The 19,908-nt window shown below is 49.6% G+C and overlaps 1 protein-coding gene across 2 annotated transcripts; it reads left to right on the forward strand.

Moving 5' to 3' along the window:
- Positions 1-1,062: 1,062 nt before the first annotated feature.
- atp1a3b (ATPase Na+/K+ transporting subunit alpha 3b) lies at positions 1,063-18,164 on the forward strand. 2 transcript variants are annotated; one of them, XM_076040799.1, is made up of 23 exons: positions 1,063-1,219; positions 1,463-1,555; positions 11,365-11,478; positions 12,030-12,089; positions 12,313-12,516; positions 12,633-12,746; positions 12,852-12,986; positions 13,174-13,291; positions 13,424-13,692; positions 14,011-14,209; positions 14,333-14,577; positions 14,669-14,861; positions 14,999-15,174; positions 15,286-15,422; positions 15,505-15,655; positions 16,136-16,304; positions 16,398-16,552; positions 16,659-16,782; positions 16,878-17,023; positions 17,113-17,243; positions 17,343-17,444; positions 17,564-17,655; positions 18,057-18,164. In XM_076040799.1, the coding sequence occupies exons 2-23, from the start codon at positions 1,550-1,552 to the stop codon at positions 18,083-18,085; spliced, it is 3,069 nt and encodes a 1,022-aa protein (XP_075896914.1). In that variant the 5' UTR covers positions 1,063-1,219; positions 1,463-1,549; the 3' UTR covers positions 18,086-18,164. The 2 variants fall into 2 exon arrangements, with proteins under 2 accessions (XP_075896914.1, XP_075896915.1); XM_076040800.1 differs by having other exon boundaries at positions 11,404-11,478.
- Positions 18,165-19,908: the final 1,744 nt, after the last annotated feature.

Consider the following 19,908-nt stretch of genomic DNA (forward strand, 5'->3'; position numbering starts at 1 on the left):
ACAAAACTGCACCACTCCATATGTGACACAGATACATCATCACCACCATGAACAAACACGAGCACGACAACTGGAGTCTAACCTTGTGCGTCCATTTATATAAAACATTTTTTTATTTTTTTTCTCTCTCCAGCCTTAGAGACTGGGCTGCGATGCTGCTGGCTGCAAAAGCCTCGGAATTCTGCAGTGAAGCAGGAGGGGCAGGGCCGCAGCCCCATTGGTCCGCCCCGATGTGGGGATCCCACCGGTTGGTCAGCGAGCCCATCGCGGACGAGACGCTCCGGTTTGTGGTTGGTGGGGGCGCCCGCAGCGGGGAGGGGCTTACCGCCAGCCTTTCGTTCGTCTGCCCGAGGCGGCGCTTCTTTTCGGCGGCGGAGGAGTGCTGCGGCCCGAGCGGAGCGGTACTGCGGCAACACGTGTTGTGGCAAATTCTGCGCGACGCCAAGAGCGTCGCGGGGGCGCGCAGCAGACCACAGTAGACTGTTCTGACTGTAAAAGCACGATATATAAGCGGTTTACTGGTTGTTATCTACGGTTTGACTCCTGGTCATTTACCCTTTGATGCCTTTGGATGCATCAGTGTTTTTTCCTGTTGTTTCCCTTTATTTCCGCGTTTTAATTCCTTTACAAATCCTCATCCAATCAGCCTCATTGGTTGGCGTTTGAATGTAAACTGCCTCTTGATGACAAAAGTCTTATCTTCTTGTCTTTTTCACATTTTATTTTCAAGCCTCGTGACCAAGTCTACGGAATAAATAACATAGTCCAAACAACACAAATGTGCTTTGATGATTCCTAACGCAAAAAGTCTCTCCAGTTCCCGAGCAGAGTGTAATTTTACATTTGACTCCATGCGTTTAACCAGGCCCGGCGTCATATCGCGCAGTGCAGTTGCAATTCCAACCGGCTTTATCGTGTTCCAAAGAGTATTTAAAGAAGCATTTAATTTCCGTTTCGGCTTTGCGCGCTCCCGAGGGGTTGCACGTGACTCTCCGACGCAAGCCGGAACTCGGCGTAACACCGACGTAGCCGCGGAGGGAGACGTAGGTGGTGAGAAGGTGGCAGTGCGGCTGGTTGGTATCGGCGGTCTCTCACTGCTGCTGCCAGAGAGCGCAGGAAGGAAGCTCATCCCGCGTGATGCTCCGCTTGAGACCGCAACATTTCATTTGAAAGACGTCTCGCGGGGGGGAAACAGACTGTAGCCTTATTCCTTTTCAAGGTTTGAGAGATTGATTTATCTTTAAGAAAAAAAAAAAAAGAAAGAAAAGAAAAGAAAAAGACAGATCAGTTCACAGTTTATCTGCATCCCTGACGTCTTTGTCTTGTCGCTCAGGATTATTATTTTTTTTTATTTTTTGTAAAGTCAAGCAGAGAAATCCTGAGAATTTAAATGTATATGTTTTAGAAAAAAGACAAAAAAAAAATCTGAGCATATTCTCTTTATTCATTTTTTCCCCCCAAGGCAAAGCATTTTGGTATAAATCATCGTGAGGTGCTGACACCTCTCAAGCCGTGCATCACCTGAGAGGAGAAGAGTGACTGCGCCAACATGGGGGTAAGACTCATAATTCCAACTCTTTTTTTTTTTTTTTTTTTTTTTTTTCCCAAACTGCGTTGCTGCCCACCTGAAGTGGCCCGAGAAGTGAGCGCCTGCTCTGACAGCTCGATGTGGAATCGGGGATTCTTTTCATTATTATTTCGTGATCGCCGCTTGTCTTGTCTCGGTTGACATTGACTCAAATGCGGAACCGCGTTTTAGCGGCCGCTCTCCCAGACTGCGACAAATTGATGTAGCCAGTGTAGCTCCAAGCCTTCCCGCCTGGCCGCTGCAGATGTTTTAGCGGTAAAATAGTAATTATTATTCTAAAAAAAAAAGAAAAAAAGAAAAATAGCGGCACCGTTTGATTTGACTTTGACGAGGAGCTGTCCTTTTTTTTTCATCCGGCGTCCTTTGCTCGCGTCCTTTGCTGGTTTTTACCTACGGTTGTGTCGTATGTAGAATGCGGTTGAAGAAGAGAAGAAAAAAAATCTGATGCGGAGGGAGGGAGGAGTGTGCGCGCGCTTATAGGATAGGCTGTCGGCGTGTGTGTGTGAGATGTCGTGGAGGCAGCAGGTCTCTGATGGGCCTAGCTCAGCCAATAACCTTGCCATCCATGGTAGGCCTAATCGGTTTATTCCAACCAGGAGGTCTGCCGTGCGTGTGTGCGTGCGTGGATAGTTGGCCGGTGAAGGGTTTTGGACGCATATGACAAAATTTTCCCATCCTGTGTGTGTGTGTGTGTTTTAAGGCGATTTCGGTAACATTTGCAGTTGCTGCATCTGCTGTGTGACTTTCTCAGGGACAAATGAACAGTCTGTACTGTGACCTCCCCCACTGCCCTCCCTGTTGCCTTCATCCCCCCCCCCCTCCTCCCCCATCTAACCCTTCCAAATGGCACTGCCCACCCTGCGGTTTGGACGCACGCGCACGCACGCACGCACGGGCAACATCTGCCGGTGGAAAACGCGGGGCAGATGTTGGGTTTCTCCGCGTCAAGTGCGCGCAAAAGCAGCGCAACGAGTCTCATCCTCGGCACCCTCGATGACCCATGCGTCATAATGCGGTTACCGGGAATAAGCGCCTCACCAGCTTATTTCCCCCCTTTAATTTGTGACATAACCGGCGCTCGCTAATCGCAAACAGTGAGCACATTTACGCACAGCGCGCAGATTAAACAAAACGACGCGTCCCCTCCCCTCGGTCCGCGGAAAAGGAGGTGAATTTATCAGCGCATCGGATCTGTTTCCAGTTAACCAGATAAACTAATTAGTCATGCAAATTAACCAGGCGGGGGAGGCTGGTGGGAGATGAAGGACGCAGCCGGAAAACGACGCGGCTGCCGATGCGACCGCCTCTCGCGAGCTGTTGCGCAATTTCTGCTCCGTCGCCATTCTGCGCAAAGGAGTTGTAATTTTTAATGCCCCCCCCCCCCCCCCTCCCCCTCCCACCACCACCGCTGCCCGTCTGCGGACGGCGTAGCCCGCTTGCATGCGGCGCAGGGGTGTAGGGACGGTTGGAGCAGGTGTTACGGCCGAAATGCGGTGAACCTCGTCTGAGACGCAGCAGCAGCATCATCAGCAGGCACTGCGTCAAAAGGGATGTCGGTGCGAGGAATCATGTGAAGGGAGAGATGCGTACGCGTAAAGGAAATTTGGTAAATCGGCGCTCGTTGAAGTGATGTGTCATCGCGCCACTGCGGCGCCGTGCACTGTGGGCCAAAAAAAAAAAAAAAAAAAATGCGCATTCGCGCGGCGATCGGCGGAGGGTGTTCCCGCGCCTTTCATCCAGCGCGCACTGAGGTCACCCTGAGGAGGATGAGGTACATGGAGGACGGAATGGTGGAGGATGAGCGGACGAATGCACCTCGCGAGCGTTGACAGTGCGCGTCCCCGTCACCGCATCCATCTCTTCCCCCCCCCACCCCACCACTCCTCCTTTATTCCCCCTCTCCACCGTCTCCCCTCGGGAGGAGATTCGCCCTGGTGCATGGTGCAGCGACGGCTGCTAGCTGTCCTTTCCCCAAGGCCGCAGGGGGCATCGCTAGCGACGTGCCTCCTGCGTCAAATTGGGGGCGGGGCTTCCGCTGTGGAAATTCCCTGTAACGCACCGTGATTGGCTGCGGCGCTGGTCCACGTAGCAAAGAAGGGCTGGAGGAGACGGCGGTGATGCTGTGGAGGAGCGAGCTGGGGGCCATGCGTGAGACTGCGCTCGCTGAGAGAAGGAGCACATTTTGTCCAAACTGGAGATGGATGAGCTAAATTTAGCAGAGAGTCTCTGAAAGAAGCGTCTCTGCGGTATTTTTACCCACACAGACACACACACAGACACAGACACACACACACAATGGCTGGGCTTGTTAGAGGCGCTGCTCTCCGCAGTGCAACATGACAGCTGCTGATGCTGAGGCGAGCGGAGGGGACGATACGTGAGACTTCAATGGGGAGGGGGGGGGGGGCACACACACACACGCACACACACGCACACACACTGCATCCACGGCTGCCTTTCACCTTCACAAACACGTGACACCGACGGGGAGAGGTGCTGCGATGGGGGGAAGGAGGAGAGAAAGGACGGAGCAGGGGGAAGTAGTAACAGGTCGGCAGGTGTAGGGAGACAAAGCGATGGGCGGCGGGTGGGTAGAGGAGGAGGAGGGGGAGGAGGGGGAGGAGGGGGAGGGAGGACCGCACAGCCGCGTCTCCTGTTACGGGATAATGACCCCGGGGCTCAAATTACCGCTTCTCCTGTTTCCTGTTTGGTTATTGGCGGTGCGGGGTGGGTGGGTGGGGGGGACTGACGGGGATGGGAGAGGAGAGATGTGACGGTCGGGGGAGGGGGTGGGGGGCAGACAGGTGTGGTCGGGAGGGTACCGTGCCGCTGCACGGCTGAAGGGAGGGGCGTGGCCGAGGCCGCTTCCAATGCAGCACGGCCTGGAAGCAGCGGCTCCTGCTCGCGTCCTGGAAGACCTCGATCAGACTTCATCATCCAGCAGCCGCCGGCGCCGGGGGGGGAAAGGATTTAGTGGAGGTCGCCTCTGCCGGCTTCCACTCGGCACGTATGTGGTCTCCGCAGAGCTGCAGCCCCCCTCCAGTTTGGTGCAGTGCTGCACATCCCTCCCCTCCTGCACCTGCCGCCTGATGCTAATAGACTGTAGCACGGCAGCAGCACGCCGCCCATTGGCCCAAGAGCATCACATGCTTTTTCGTGCGTGTCACGCGGCCACTGCACCTTTTGATCTCCTGGCCTAAAGGGTCAATTAAGGTCAATTTGGCATTTCCCCCTGTAGGAGGGGTCCTCCGCCACCCCCCACTTTACGACCGGCCAAAGGCCCCCTCGATCAATAGGCGCAAAACCGTAATGGGAACAAAGTCCCGAGGGAGGAAACGAATGAAGGACTGATTTTGGATGTAAATATATAAAACAAAAAGTCCAAGTCAGCCTTTTTTTGGGCCGGTGGGAGGCAGCGCGGGGCCTGAGCAGCCTGTGGCGCAGCATTAAAGCTAATAAAATGCAAAGGTCAGAGTTTTCTCATGCATGCGTAATTCACAGAGAGCGAGCACGGCGCACAAACCCTTATGGACGGCGGCAGCAGCAGTTTTCTGGCGCGACCACGCTGACAGCCCACCCCCCCCCTAATGAGAGTGATTCCGATGGCTCGGGTTGCCCGACGACGACGTCATGACTAATTCAGGTTGTTGTCTCGGTGATGTGTGTGTGTGTGTGTGTGTGTGTGTGTGTGTGTGTGTGTGTGTGTGCTCGCGCCCCTGTTTGAACGCTCACAAGCACAAAGAGTGATACTGGGCATTAGCCCCAGGGTTTTTAAGATCAAAACACACTGTTCCACATCAGTGTGCGATGTAAAGTTTCACACTGAGATGAATTCTAACAGATTAATACCAACTGCGGTCCGATACGTTTGGTTACTTAACGAGTATGCGAGAGAAATGTGAACCATCGTGCCACTCTGTGTGTGTAATGTCTGCCGACACGCCCTCGGATTCCTTCCCTCACAACATAGTGCGGACGTCACTTTCCCTTGCCGTGCCAAGGAACCAAGATTTGCAGGGCTCATTTGGAGGCAGGCAGGCACGCACGCACACGCCCACAACCATCGCATGAAAGCTGTGTGTTCCCCTGTTATCTCTGTGGGACAAAGACGGAGCACAGAGGAAAACAGCAGATTGGTATTGAATTCCAATTTTCTTTTTTCTTTTTTTTTTGGGGGGGGGGAGCAGCTCTTCATTTTATATCAAATCGGGGAGAGTTGTCGAGTCACAGTCTTTAATTTCCATATTGACTGGACAAGTAGGAAAGCTAATGAATTAAAATACATGAGATAGCAGGATCAGGATATTGGACTCACCTTGTGCTGTCCTGTGTCTCAGAGTGGGTGGGGGAGGTGGGGGCAAAAGGGAAATTACATTTTTTTTCAAATTTTGTTCGTCATATTTAATTTTCAGGATCTCTAAATTTAGACGTCCAGCCATTCACATCAAGGATGAGTCACCCTCATACCACCCGGTTTGAAATATACAGATACAAGTGAAAATGTAGATATATTATCTACATTTTCATCCTGCTGCAAGGAACAGCAGATGGTCCTACGACCTTGAAAGGTCATCCAAGCAGAGATGGGTATGCAGAGTCCGACAGTATCTTTATTAAAAGTCTTGCCCATTAAATATTGGTTTTAATGGCTGGTTTTACATTTAATAGTGCCGTATTACATTTTTTTTTTAACCTGCACTCTAGCGTAGCAGCATCACACAATTTGCTATCCAGAAAAGTCTACAGATCTATAAAAAACACACACATTTAGCCCTCTGTTTGCAGTCTCCTGCCTAAGAATAATAATTTAAAAAAAAATGCTGGCTTTTAGCTTGGTGCTAAAGTAATTAGGAAGACAAAGAAACAAACTGAACCTGATCTGAAGAGAGGAACAAACACCTGGTTGGGGGTGCTGCCGTTGCCCTTTGTGACATCACAAGGGAAATATTTTCTGAAATGCCAGTGCACGCACATTTTCTGGAAAGCAGAGCGCGCTCGACAATTCATGAAGGACTTCTGAGGAGTTCACTGATCGAGTCGGGTCTCAGATTGTTAGAAAACTTCCGTAAAGTTCATTTTACACAATGTGGGAGCGTCAAGAAAAAAACATGTACAGCCAAGAAAACATACACCAATACTGAAATGTACAGATCAGAACACGCCAGTGCATTGCAGCCATCGTGTTTTTCTGTTGATTTTTTTTGTATGTGGCTGACTCACATATGGGCATGACGCATTTTTTGACGTGCCAGTGGCAAACTGGCACGTCAAAAAAAAATCACAGAATACACAACCATCTGCTTCATTTTCCACCTACGAACCACTTCCCCCTTTGTGAGTTCCACAATAAAAAAAGAGACAGAGACACGTCCCACTGCGGCAGCATTCTTGCCTTTTTGCACGTGTGTGTGCACGCACGCTGTTGTTGCTAAGGGTGTTTGCGTGCAGCAAAAGGGGAACAGATGTGGCGATTGTTGTTGTCGGAGCCACTGTTAGCAGGCCGTGCCCTGAGAGTGGGACTGGCGCTGGTCCACTTCACTTGTCCATCCTACAGGGGAAAAAAAAGTTAACTGCATTTAAAATTTTCCTTGTTTATTCAGGTTTAAATGCTAACAGGAGGAAACGTCTTGTGGCATCTCAGACCCTCTGACTGTACACCCCAAGTTGTGAAGTTCTGGTGGCGTAATTTCACAATCGCCGACTCTCCAGCGCCTCCCTGTCTGCGTCCTTTTCCCCCCCCTCCTCCCTCTCCCTCGCTGCCTCTGCCGCAGTGCGCGTAGATGCTGCTCACACGGACTGTAGCCAACGCTGTGAGTCACCTCCGCTCGCAAAGGCGCCGGCAGGCGCCGGCGGGTGCTGGCGTTACTTTCAACCATTTGTTACGCTGTAATAATGCAGCAGCGGCCGCAGCGCACGGTTACGGGGTTGCGCCGACCGTCTCGGATGGCATCACGGAAGCAGCCCCGGGTGGGAGGGGGAGGAGGAGGGAGTGAGGGGGCGACCCTGCGGCTCCGTCGCCATGCCGATGGCCGCGGCCGTCGCCATGGCTCCCTGGTCTCAGAGCACCAAACTGAACAGGATTGCTCCTCTGAGAGCAGCAAGGTTGAGCTGCAAGAGCTGGGTCAGACACGTTGGAACGATTCACCACCAAATTGAAAGTGGAGCCAGTTAAGGACGTTTAAAAAACAAACAAGAAAGTCCACATAATTCATTAATTGTTTCGGGAGTGGGGGAGGGAGTCAAGGGGGGGTTTACACGCCAATATATAACCGGACGTGAGTGATTGCACTCTGTAATCCATAGAGACTGGGCCAATGTTTCCATTTCCTGATGATGTCAGAGACGAGTCAGTCGGCCGGTACGTCCGTCCGTCCATCCGTCCGTCCGTCAGTCCCTTCGGTCTGAGTGTTTGCAGCAGAGTGGCGGTATGTAATTCCAGCCACGAGTCTCTGTTTCCTTCCTCAGAACACATGGAGCTCATTACATTACAATGCGAGACAGCCGGACACCCACGCAGACACGTGGCCACGTCTCGGAGTTAAACAAAATGAACAGAGCAAAAAAAAAATTGTGGGGAGTCATCTGCATATTGTAGGGCCAGAGTGAAGAGAGATGGAGGATCCGGGGGATTGAAAAACAACAAAACCACAAAACGCCATTGGTTTAAAGTGGAAACAAACACAGCTCATTGATTGTTCAGTTCCCTATCAAAACTGACATTTGCTCTGTGGTTTTAAGCATGAGGAACGACAAGTTACACAGAACTGCCAGGTGTGATTAGATTACAGGAATCATCCTCTTATTGTTCACATTCCAAACACACACACACACACACACACACACACACACACACACACACACACACACCAACTTGAGCAGACAACTTCCAATTCGCATCTGCAGCAGCAACGTTGTGTCGAGAATAGAATCCATCGTGGCCATAAGTCAGGTTGTGCAATCTATCGGGAGTGGGGTCACTGGGGTCAAACAGTGACACAGAGCCAGCAGACAAAGACTGCTGGTCAATATCTAATTAGAGGCATGAGAGAGGGGTGACACGGGCGACATCTCACTCACTCACTCACTCACTCACTCACTCACTCACTCACTCGCTGGCTCGCTCGCTGGCTCTTCATCTGTCCCGCCCCCACTGGCGCATCACTACTTCTCACTACAAAGCAGAGCCACCACCGGGCCTTTAGAGGATGAATAATTGAATAAAGTGAGGCCGAAGACAGAGGAGAGGAGTTCAAGGAGGCGCAAAATGTTTTGCACAACTTCTTTTTTTACTAATGCTACAAATAAGGTCAGATTATTTCTAGACGGCCTCAAACAAAACGAGACAAACAACGTGTCGTATCAGCACCTGCCGTCAGTCGGCTCGCTCTCTAAATATAGGCAGCTGCTGCTTTTCACCACAAACAAATTTTAGTTTGGCATTGATTTCCACCTTCCCATCCTTTGTGTGTGCGTGTGTGTGTGTGTGTGTGTGTGTGTGTGTGTGTGTGTGTGTGTGTGTGTGTGTGTGTGTGTGCGCGCGTGTTCTTGTTTGTGCTTTTCTTGTGCAAGGTAAAGTGCCTGTGTGTGCGCGTCGTTGTCCAGATCCATGTTATCAGTCTTCAGTTTTCATCAATCCTGCCACGCTAGACTAAGCAAAACAATATCACACACACACGCACACGCGCACACGCACACACACAAACACAAACACACACACCTGCCAGTCTGTCATTCTATTCTCGAGATAAGAAAAATCAATTTAATTAAAACCTCTGATCTGTAAAATGAGATATTGAGCCGTGAATGAATGTAGATTAAATTGTAGCTGTAATGCATACATGTGTACACCTTCTCTGTTACCCACACACGCACACACGCACCGGGGGTCTGTCTCTGATGGGATGAAGCTGCAGGACCAGTCTGGGCTCCCTGCAGCTTCAGGCCTAATCAGACCTGCCTCGTCTTGCTTTCGCTGTCTTGAATTTCTGCTCATCTGGTTTTTGCTACAAGGCCGTCCGTGTACCCTGCACTGACGCAGAGCGCGTGTGCTTGCAGAGCCACAAGGCCAACACAATGCCAACAGCTGCCACCAATGCCACGCAAACTCCCCTTAAACAAATAGTGCTCAGAACAAATAGTCCCATTTTTCTTGGTTGTGTTTTCGGGAGCAGACGCCGCACTCAGTGTGCCGTCGAGTGAGTCATTTGCATGTTTTCCACAAGAATCTTTCCTCAGTTAACAAAACCAGAAAAACTGGTCTGTGTGACCTCTTTAAAATTAATGTTTTATGGCCAGATTTCACAAGATGCAAAAGTCCCACGTGAGAAGTGTTGTAGTGTCTAAAGACGGAAATGTGCAGGTTTCTGTGTGTACTGTTTGATGGCTTCACAATCAATTTGTTTTACAGCAAAGTGTGTAATTGTATGTCTGTTTTTACTCTATTCTTACCGAGTAATATGAAACTATAACCTTCTAATAAAAAAGAATAAAAAAAAAAATCAGGCCAAAATTGTCTGAAGTCCTATTGAAAATGTCATTGCCTGATTGCGCCACTAGATGGTGCATTTGCCCCAATCACACTGCAGGCTCTTGATTTCTTGGAACAGGCAGCGGTGCAAAAATAAATCCTGAACTTTCACCTGAATCTTCTGATCCTTTGACGTAATTTCATTTATAATCGAGAGGAATATTGCCATTGATTATAATTGGCTCAATATTGACGTCTGATTCATTCCAATTTGATGACGCTGCCATAACAGTCAGAGCCTCACACTGACCTGCGATCGCCTGCACCGAGACGTTAGCGTCCCCCTCACCTCACAGTATTGATCGGGCAGAAAGAAAGGTTCCCCTGGCGACTTGGTTATGTAATGGGAGGACCTGCCCACCGGCTCTCCACCCTGAGAGTGGTCCTTGCCCCTCCGTGTCACCCCTGACCTTCGATGAAGGACTTTTGTATCGACGGGTCCCAACAATGAGGCTGCCGAGCCATCCGGACGCAGAGCTAGAGTTACAGTCACAGAGCTGGAAGGGCTGCTGGACTGCTGCAGCGCCGGAGAAAATCTCCGTTATTAATAGCCTCTTCATGTCTGGCTTAACGGCATAAGCCAATTTCTGAGCGGACAGTTATAGCGGCGAACAACAGGCCGTGCAGGAGAACAGATTGTCTTTGATGTGCCTGTGCCCGCGAGCACTTTTTCTTTTTTTCTCACCCGTCGTTTGATTCACTGCTGCTCTGGACATCAAAGTGACTCTGTAGCGTCTTGACGTGTGTGTGGATCACAGCAGGGTCTCATCCATCAGGAGTGTTTGCTGTCCTCTCATGGTTTAGGAAACACGATGAGATTAATCCCTGCAGATCTTCTGCAGCTGGTTATGTTGCGACGTGTCTGTGGGGTCGTTCCGGGTATCCGAGTCAGTGTGATCAAACAATGGGGGTGTTTTTTTTTTTTCAGAAACTAGGCGACCAGGGTGACGTTAGTCATTCTCATCATTAGCATGACAGCATTTCTTCAACATTCTCTTCCACCGAAACTGCGAGCAATTGCTGCCAGTGTGCAGTCCGCGACTTCACAAGGCCACTTCACGACGAGCATGCAACCTTATTCACGGTGTAGCAAACGAGTTAATCCTTAATGGCGATGAAGTGTCATGGCTCTGACCTCATCGTACGCAGCGTCAGGCAGCGTACGGCGCTGACGCACGCAGCTCCAGAGGCTGCTATCAGCCACCTCTAGTCCCCTCGGCATGTATCAAACATTTGTGTGTGTCTGTAGTATGGGCGGTCAGACAGTTACCGAGTTGCCACCACACAGGACAAAGATGACCGATCCCCCAAGAAGAAAGGGGGAACCAAGGACATGGACGACCTGAAGAAGGAAGTGCCCATTGTGAGTAAAATCCTCCTCTTACTATTTCTGTGTCACTGTGCTTGTGGAGTTGTTATTAAACCTTTCCTTCTCCCCCTGTGAATGTAAAACTGTATCGCAAAAAGAAAATGTAAAATGTGGTTTACAAATAATAAATAATGATTTAAAAAAAATAATAATAATAATAATAAAAATAATAATAATAATAATAATAATAATAATAATAATAATAATAAATAAAATAAAAGTGAATTGGCTTAAGAAGTTTCAAAGATTCAAAGCCCAAAAAAGTTGAGACGGGTGACCCGTTGTCAGTCGGTCATCACTTTGGTCCCGCTTCCCACCGCAAGAAACAGCTGCCGGGTCGCCATATGTGGCTGCCCTGATAAACTTGTCTCTCAGGTGACCTGCATGCATAGAGTAAAATCAGTTTTTTTTATTTTTATTTTATATTTGTCTTACTACTTTCCTCATGTTTTTGAACCTGCATGCAAAACTAACAGCAGCTTTTAAAATACTGACAAGGCTGCAGAGCAGAGGACTGACATGTGGCTGCATGTTTTTTCTTGCAGACGGAACATAAGATGTCCGTAGAAGAAGTGTGCAGGAAGTTCCAGACTGACATCGTCCAGGTGGGTACAGCTCAGGATTTAGTGGCTGTGGTGTCAGAACTGTTCTGCAGTTGGCCACGAGGTGGCGGAAGAGCACCTCTCCTGGCCACTTGCGGTGTCTGATCATCCAGTGAAGCCGTTCCATATCCATCATTTTCACGAATTTAATTTTTTAAATCATTATTTTTCACCACCTGCTCATCCCTCCTCCTCCTTCTGCTGCTGCTGCTGCTGCTCCCCGCAGGGCCTGACCAATGCCAAGGCAGCTGAGTTCCTGCTCAGGGATGGTCCCAACGCCCTCACCCCTCCTCCCACAACTCCGGAGTGGGTCAAGTTCTGTCGCCAGCTGTTCGGTGGCTTCTCCATCCTGCTCTGGACCGGCGCCATCCTCTGCTTTCTGGCTTACGCTATCCAGGCCGCCACTGAGGACGAACCTGCAGGAGACAATGTGAGCAGCACACACACACACACACACACAGACAGACACACAGACACACTGACACTTCCTTCAGACTTCTGATTTCAAAATTTCTGACATCATTCTCCCTCTGTGTCTTTCTCCAGTTGTACCTCGGTATCGTGCTCACAGCTGTCGTCATCATTACCGGTTGCTTCTCATACTTCCAAGAGGCCAAGAGCTCCAAAATCATGGAGTCTTTCAAGAACATGGTTCCTCAGGTGAGTTGCACAAAAAACAAAAAAACAAACCCAAACCTGTTTTAACTCGTCTGGAAAACTTGAAACTCACTTTGTTTTGCATCAACTCTCACTCCCCGTCTGCAGCAAGCCCTGGTGATCCGTGAGGGTGAGAAGGTACAGATCAACGCTGAGGAAGTCGTGGCCGGAGATCTGATTGAAGTGAAGGGAGGAGACAGGATCCCTGCCGACATCAGGGTGGTTTCTGCTCATGGCTGCAAGGTACGCAGTCCCACATTTTCATAGAAACATGCAGGGCCTCATTTAGAAATGGCCCATGACATACAAACGCCTCCTGTTCATGTGGTAGTTCTGCTCTACACACACAAAGTTCCTTATTTGGGATTTTAGTACAATCTGACTCCTCTTTGTGCACAACTTTATTTTGTGTGTGTGCGTTTCCCACCAGGTTGACAACTCCTCACTCACAGGCGAGTCAGAACCCCAGAGCCGGTCACCTGACTGCACCCATGACAACCCCCTGGAGACCCGGAACGTTGCTTTCTTCTCCACCAACTGCGTGGAAGGTATGACCATCGTCGCATGCATTCTTTTTTTTTTTTGTGCATCATCTTTTTAGCCATGAGGAATCTTGCCAAAACCAACTTGCGCCGCTTGGGGATTTAACATGATGCTCCTGTGACTCTCCATCAACCCAGGCACAGCTCGCGGCCTCGTCATCTGCACCGGAGACCGCACAGTCATGGGCCGCATCGCCACCCTCACTTCAGGCCTTGAGACTGGGAAGACCCCCATCGCCAAGGAGATCGAGCACTTCATCCATATCATCACCGGCGTGGCCGTCTTCCTGGGCGTCACCTTCTTCATCCTGGCCATCATCCTGGGCTACAGCTGGCTGGAGGCCGTCATCTTCCTCATTGGCATCATTGTGGCTAATGTGCCCGAGGGGCTGCTGGCCACTGTCACTGTAAGTGGTCGCACAGTTACAATATTTTTCACCCTGAACTTGTATATATTATGGAGTGCTGCATTCCTCTAAAATCTATTGAAGTTATTTTATAGCAACGTGACACAGTTAATATGACAATAGTATTACTTGTAGTGGGGAGAATGACAACCCTGCTGTTGACACAGCGCCCTCTGCTGGCCTGGTATAGAACGATACTGCTTTTACTGAGGCCTTTATACATCTTTTTCCTGTATTTATCGCTTATATTTATCCATCTATCTTGCCAGTAGCATTTTTCAGATTCCTATGGATGTGTCTAACCACGTTCCCCTGCAGGTCTGTCTGACCCTGACCGCCAAACGTATGGCCAAGAAGAACTGCCTGGTGAAGAACTTGGAGGCTGTGGAAACCCTGGGATCCACCTCCACCATCTGCTCCGACAAAACCGGCACGCTGACCCAGAACAGGATGACCGTGGCCCACATGTGGTTTGACAACCAGATCCACGAGGCCGACACCACCGAGGATCAGTCCGGTGAGTGAGCAGGCGGCAACACGCGGTCATGACTGATCCTTTGTAAACCAGGGTGGTTGTCAGAGACGCAGGTGGGTTCATGCCTCCTCCCCCCCTTCCTTTTCCTCATGTCGGCCCTCGCAGGCGCCTCTTTTGACAAGAGCTCGGTGACATGGCTGGCTCTGGCCCGCGTCGCTGGCCTGTGCAACCGCGCCCAGTTCAAGGCCGGACAGGACGCGCTGCCCATCCTGAAGCGCGACGTGGCCGGAGATGCCTCGGAGTCGGCCCTGCTGAAGTGCATCGAGCTGTCCTGTGGTGCGGTCAGGTCGATGAGGGACAAGAACAAGAAGGTGGCTGAGATCCCCTTCAACTCCACCAACAAATACCAGGTGAGCTGCATCACCGATGTGTCCTTGAGAAAAAAGAAAAGAAAAAACACTTTGTCTTTTTCGGCGTTTTTCACACGTTCTCCTCTTTTAGCTCTCGGTACACGAAACAGAGGATCCCAACGACAACCGTTACCTGCTGGTGATGAAGGGAGCTCCTGAGAGGATCCTGGACCGGTGCTCCACCATCCTGCTCCAGGGCAAAGAGCAACCCATGGATGAGGAGATGAAGGAGGCTTTCCAGAATGCCTACATGGAGCTGGGAGGACTGGGAGAGAGAGTTTTAGGTAGGCGGAGGGACACCTGAGGAAAACACTTTGGGAAGGTCAATGCTTTGCGTAACGTAGGACCTTCGGAGCTCCAGTTTGATGCTTTGACCGTTTCAGAAGCAATGACACTGAATGGCCTCCTTGTTTCCCTCCAGGTTTCTGCCACGTGCTGCTGCCAGAGGACCAGTACCCCAAGGGATTTGCCTTCGACACGGATGACGTCAACTTCCAGACAGACAACCTTTGCTTCGTCGGCCTCATGTCCATGATTGATCCTCCTCGTGCCGCTGTGCCCGATGCTGTGGGCAAGTGCCGCTCCGCCGGTATCAAGGTGTGGACCTCGCCTTTGCGCTCGCCTTCTGCATGATGTTGTTCCTTTTTTTGCGTGTAAAACCCACGAGGTGTATTAGTAAACCGCCCTTTATTCCATTGCACTCACTAGGTCATCATGGTCACTGGAGATCACCCAATCACAGCCAAGGCCATTGCCAAGGGAGTCGGCATCATTTCAGAGGGTAACGAGACCGTGGAGGACATTGCAGCTCGCCTCAACATACCCGTGAGCCAGGTGAACCCCAGGTAAGCAGCGCTCGGAGGCACCACGAGGTCTCCAGTCAGTCAGTCAGTTGCCCATAACGATGTTGTTGTTGTCCGTGCGCAGGGACGCCAAGGCCTGTGTGATCCACGGCACAGACCTGAAAGATCTGTCTCAGGACCAGATGGACGACATCCTGAGAAATCACACAGAGATCGTGTTCGCCAGGACCTCCCCACAGCAGAAGCTCATCATCGTAGAAGGCTGCCAGAGGCTGGTGGGTGCATGGCGGGACTGCTTTAATCACGTTTCATTTGATTTAAAAAGAAAAAAAGAAAAAAAATTACCCGCAAGACCCTTTGTCAGCAGGGTCGATAAAAATGTCTTGCTATTACACCTTTACAACAGCAGATGGCGCCACTTGTCTGTTAAATCGCCACTCAGCTGGAGACGTTGCATTGTGAGCTGGTTTCAGTATTTCTAGCGACAATGCAGTGATTCATTCAAAGGCTATTTTACTTTTAAACACTTTAATGCGTTTTTCAATTAATGGAATGCATTTTCATTACTTTTATTTAAAAAAAAAAATGTCCTCACTCCAGAATAAAATAAATACCTGCAACCTGCAATTGAAAATTCGAATTTTAGCAGATTAAAAGGAGTCTATTACAATCAATCAGTCAAATAAAGCTTCATATTGCTCCACTGATGCAGACTGTTAACTGGTCATAAAGCGTCCGTCCCTCCTCTCTACCAGGGTGCCATCGTGGCCGTGACAGGTGATGGTGTGAATGACTCTCCTGCCCTGAAGAAGGCCGACATCGGCGTTGCCATGGGAATCTCCGGCTCGGATGTGTCCAAACAGGCCGCAGACATGATCCTGCTGGACGACAACTTTGCCTCCATCGTCACAGGGGTGGAAGAAGGTGTGAGGGAAATGTGCAACGTTTTTAAACATGCAGTGGTTGGGGATTTTTTGTGGGGTCCCTGATACAAGCTGTCTACTCTCCACCTTTCAGGCCGTTTGATCTTTGATAACCTGAAGAAGTCCATCGCCTACACCCTGACCAGCAACATCCCAGAAATCACCCCCTTCCTCTTGTTCATCATGGTCAACATCCCCCTGCCTCTGGGAACCATCACCATCCTGTGTATTGACTTGGGAACTGACATGGTGAGAGCTCTCAAAACACATATTCAAATGTGTTTTTAATTTGTATTAGCACACTCAGTTAGTATGGCTTTGAATCTAAGCACAAAGTTCATATCTTTTTCTTCAGGTGCCAGCTATCTCACTGGCCTATGAAGCAGCAGAGAGCGACATCATGAAGCGCCAGCCCAGGAACCCCTTCAGGGACAAGCTGGTGAACGAGAGGCTGATCAGCATTGCTTACGGACAAATTGGTAGGTGGTTCTGATCCAGGGCGTGACCTGCACATTTGGATGTATCAGGATTATTTCAATGAAAAGTCTTGAAAATCCGACCCTGTGTCTCTCAGGTATGATCCAGGCGTTGGGAGGCTTCTTTTCCTACTTTGTCATCTTGGCTGAGAACGGTTTCCTGCCCAGTAGGCTAGTAGGCATCAGGCTTGAGTGGGACGATCGCTCACTCAATGACCTGGAGGACAGCTATGGACAGCAGTGGGTACGTGTGCATCGTGTTCTCTTTTTTTTTTTTCAGGGTTTCTTTTGTATGGAAAGCCTTCATTTAACTGCCTCTCTGTCTCACCTCAGACGTACGAGCAGAGGAAGATTGTGGAGTTCACGTGCCACACTGCCTTCTTTGTCAGCATTGTGGTTGTGCAGTGGGCCGATGTCATTGTCTGCAAAACCAGACGCAACTCTGTGTTCCAGCAGGGCATGAGGTGAGTCCAGCAAGCCACGAGTATTGACATAAAAAAAAAAAAACGTTATCTTTGTTGTCTCCTGTTTTCTCATCTTTAAATCTTATCTTCTCCATCCAGGAACAAGATCTTGATCTTCGGCCTGTTTGAAGAGACAGCACTGGCTGCCTTCCTGTCCTACTGCCCAGGCATGGATGTGGCACTCAGGATGTATCCTCTAAAGTGAGCGCCAACGCCACATCGCAAATACACAAACTTAAAGGCATCATTATCATCACGCTGTGATCTGAGGACTCTGATGATTATGTTTAAACCTCTCTTCTCTCTCCTCTTGTCCACAGGCCGACCTGGTGGTTCTGTGCTTTCCCCTACAGTTTCCTCATCTTCATTTATGATGAGATCCGAAAACTTCTCCTCCGCCGGAACCCTGGAGGTGCGTGTCGTGTTCAATTCATTGCATAGTAGACGCGCTATGACGTCAAGTCATCGACGAGTAAAATCAAATAGTTCAGATCTTGGTTATTGTGGAGCTATGCAGCCACAGAAAGTGGACATACTCTTTATGTAGATAAAAATGCCCATTTAATACTGAGTATATATAATAGTGACTTAATCAAACTAAAAATTCTCCCTTGACATTTCCATGTCATACAAGTAGGTTCCTTTAAGTGCTTGGAGTTTTTTCTGGGTACTCTGCTAAGCTAACGTACCGCTATCAGTATTTTACAAGCTAGCACGAAAATGAATTGTCAAGACATTTTGAATGTGTTGTGTAAGTGTGAGATGGGTGAAATCTAACGGCGACACTCTGGTTTTCTCTCCTTTGCCCTCCAGGCTGGGTGGAGAAGGAGACATACTATTGATCGACGGAGGGTCCCGCTCGAGCCCCCCTACATCTTCCACTTATTTCTCCCCCTCCGTCACTTCCTCCCCGGCAAGACACACCTCCAGATGCCCCGCCCCCCTTAAAGACAAGAACAGCTTTGAAGCAATTTTCATCACAACTGCCCCAAAGATTAAAAAACAGCAAAAGCACCTTTACGACTTTCTACATTGACCCTCCTCCCCCGCCGACCCCCTCCCCTCCCCCCCACCCTGCTGCCTCCATCCCCTATGATACTCTTTGCATGTGTTCTCTCCCACTGCTGTGTACATAAACCAGTATATCTACCAAACGGCAGCTGCATATTGTGTATGTAGATTCGAACGAGCTAAGGATACAGAGGGAGTGTCTTTGCTCTGGATTTAAAAAAAAAAAAAAAAAAGGGCCATCCTCCTTCCTCTTCTCCTCCCCCTCTTCCTCCCCTCCCCTCCCCCTCCTCTCCACCTCCGCTCCACCTGCCCGCCCCCCTCCCTCCCTCGCCAACCCTTTGCTCGTCCTCCAGTCACACACAGATGTAACGACCACGCAGTGAGACCCCCCCACCGTCCGCCGCCACCACCACCACTCTTGACTGACTGCCACCTCTCGCCTCCGTGTCTCGTCCGCCGAGGGCCACCTCCCGCCTCTCCTCCGTTCCCGACAGCCACAGTGTTGTTGTTTTTTTATGATGTGGGGGTCATGGGGGAAAGGGGGTGTCTCAATAATTTCACAGTTTTTTTTCCTTTTTATGTTTTCTTTCACAAAAAAAAAAAAAAAAAGATGAGGGGGGGGTATGTGAGAGCTGCTTTTCCTCATTTAGGCATAACAAAGCACACCCCGACGACGGCGTCCTGTCCCCGTCCCTGCCCCCTCCCTGCCTCCCTCCCCCGCCTCCCCTCTGTCTCTCGCACCCCTCCCCTCCTTCCCGCCTCCCCCCTCCCTCTCCGTTTGTCTCTGTTTGTGTGCACTGTGTGAACCATTGTCCTTGTTAATAACTATTACAGTACATCCCCCCCTCTTTCTCCCCCCCCTCCCTGAAGTGGGTGAATACAACTCAATCTTTCTGTGTGCTCTAGGAAATCTATATAATTCTATACTGAATTTAAATGAAACTATGAAAAAAAAAAACACAACACATGTTGAGAAAAAACAACTCAAATGAGACAACATTGGTGTGATAGGAACAAAGCAAGGGATGCGTGTCTCTCTTTTTGTTTTTTTGTTTGTTTGGTTTCACTTATTTTAACTGGTTTTTCAGGAGGATACTCCCAGAAAAGCCGGGTTTTTGTTGTGTTTTTTTTTTTTTTTCCAAAGACACCGGACACCAACTAAAGTTTCAGGTTCAAGTCTGCTGGTGCAAAAGTGGTGCAGTGTGCTGTGGTGATGACACGGTCACACAAGCGCGATTTAATTACCGGATGGGGTCCAGCTATGGGTTAGCCCACATTCATTGTGTGCCTGTATGTGATGGAGACCAGTGAAGGGCCAGCGGTCTCAGGCTGGGTCTGTCTCAGAAGGCTGCAAGGGTTGAAATTCAAAAAAAGAGAAGAAAATGAAAAAAAAATACACAACTAGTAGAACATGTGTGTCAAATAAATGAAACCAACACCAATAAAACATCTAGAACATTTAATACAACCTAGACCTGTCTGTGTGTCTTTTTGTCCTCTTGGTACAAATTTACCACCGGTGTGTAAGATAGGCTAGAACACACACACACACACACACACACACACACACACACACACACACACACACACACACACACACACACACACACTACTGTAGTCCAAAACCCAGTTGTGTTTGATTAATCAGCACATG

Source organism: Nelusetta ayraudi, unplaced genomic scaffold, assembly GCF_046127955.1.
Source record: "Nelusetta ayraudi isolate G7.1 ecotype Tasmania unplaced genomic scaffold, CSIRO-AGI_Nayr_v1 ptg000063l, whole genome shotgun sequence".
NCBI lineage: Eukaryota > Metazoa > Chordata > Actinopteri > Tetraodontiformes > Monacanthidae > Nelusetta > Nelusetta ayraudi.

Coding starts and splice junctions, on each gene's coding strand:
- atp1a3b (XM_076040799.1), top strand. Junction 15,423..15,504: donor GTGAGCCAGGTGAACCCCAG/GTAAGCAGCGCT, acceptor GTCCGTGCGCAG/GGACGCCAAGGCCTGTGTGA. Junction 17,024..17,112: donor ACAGCTATGGACAGCAGTGG/GTACGTGTGCAT, acceptor GTCTCACCTCAG/ACGTACGAGCAGAGGAAGAT.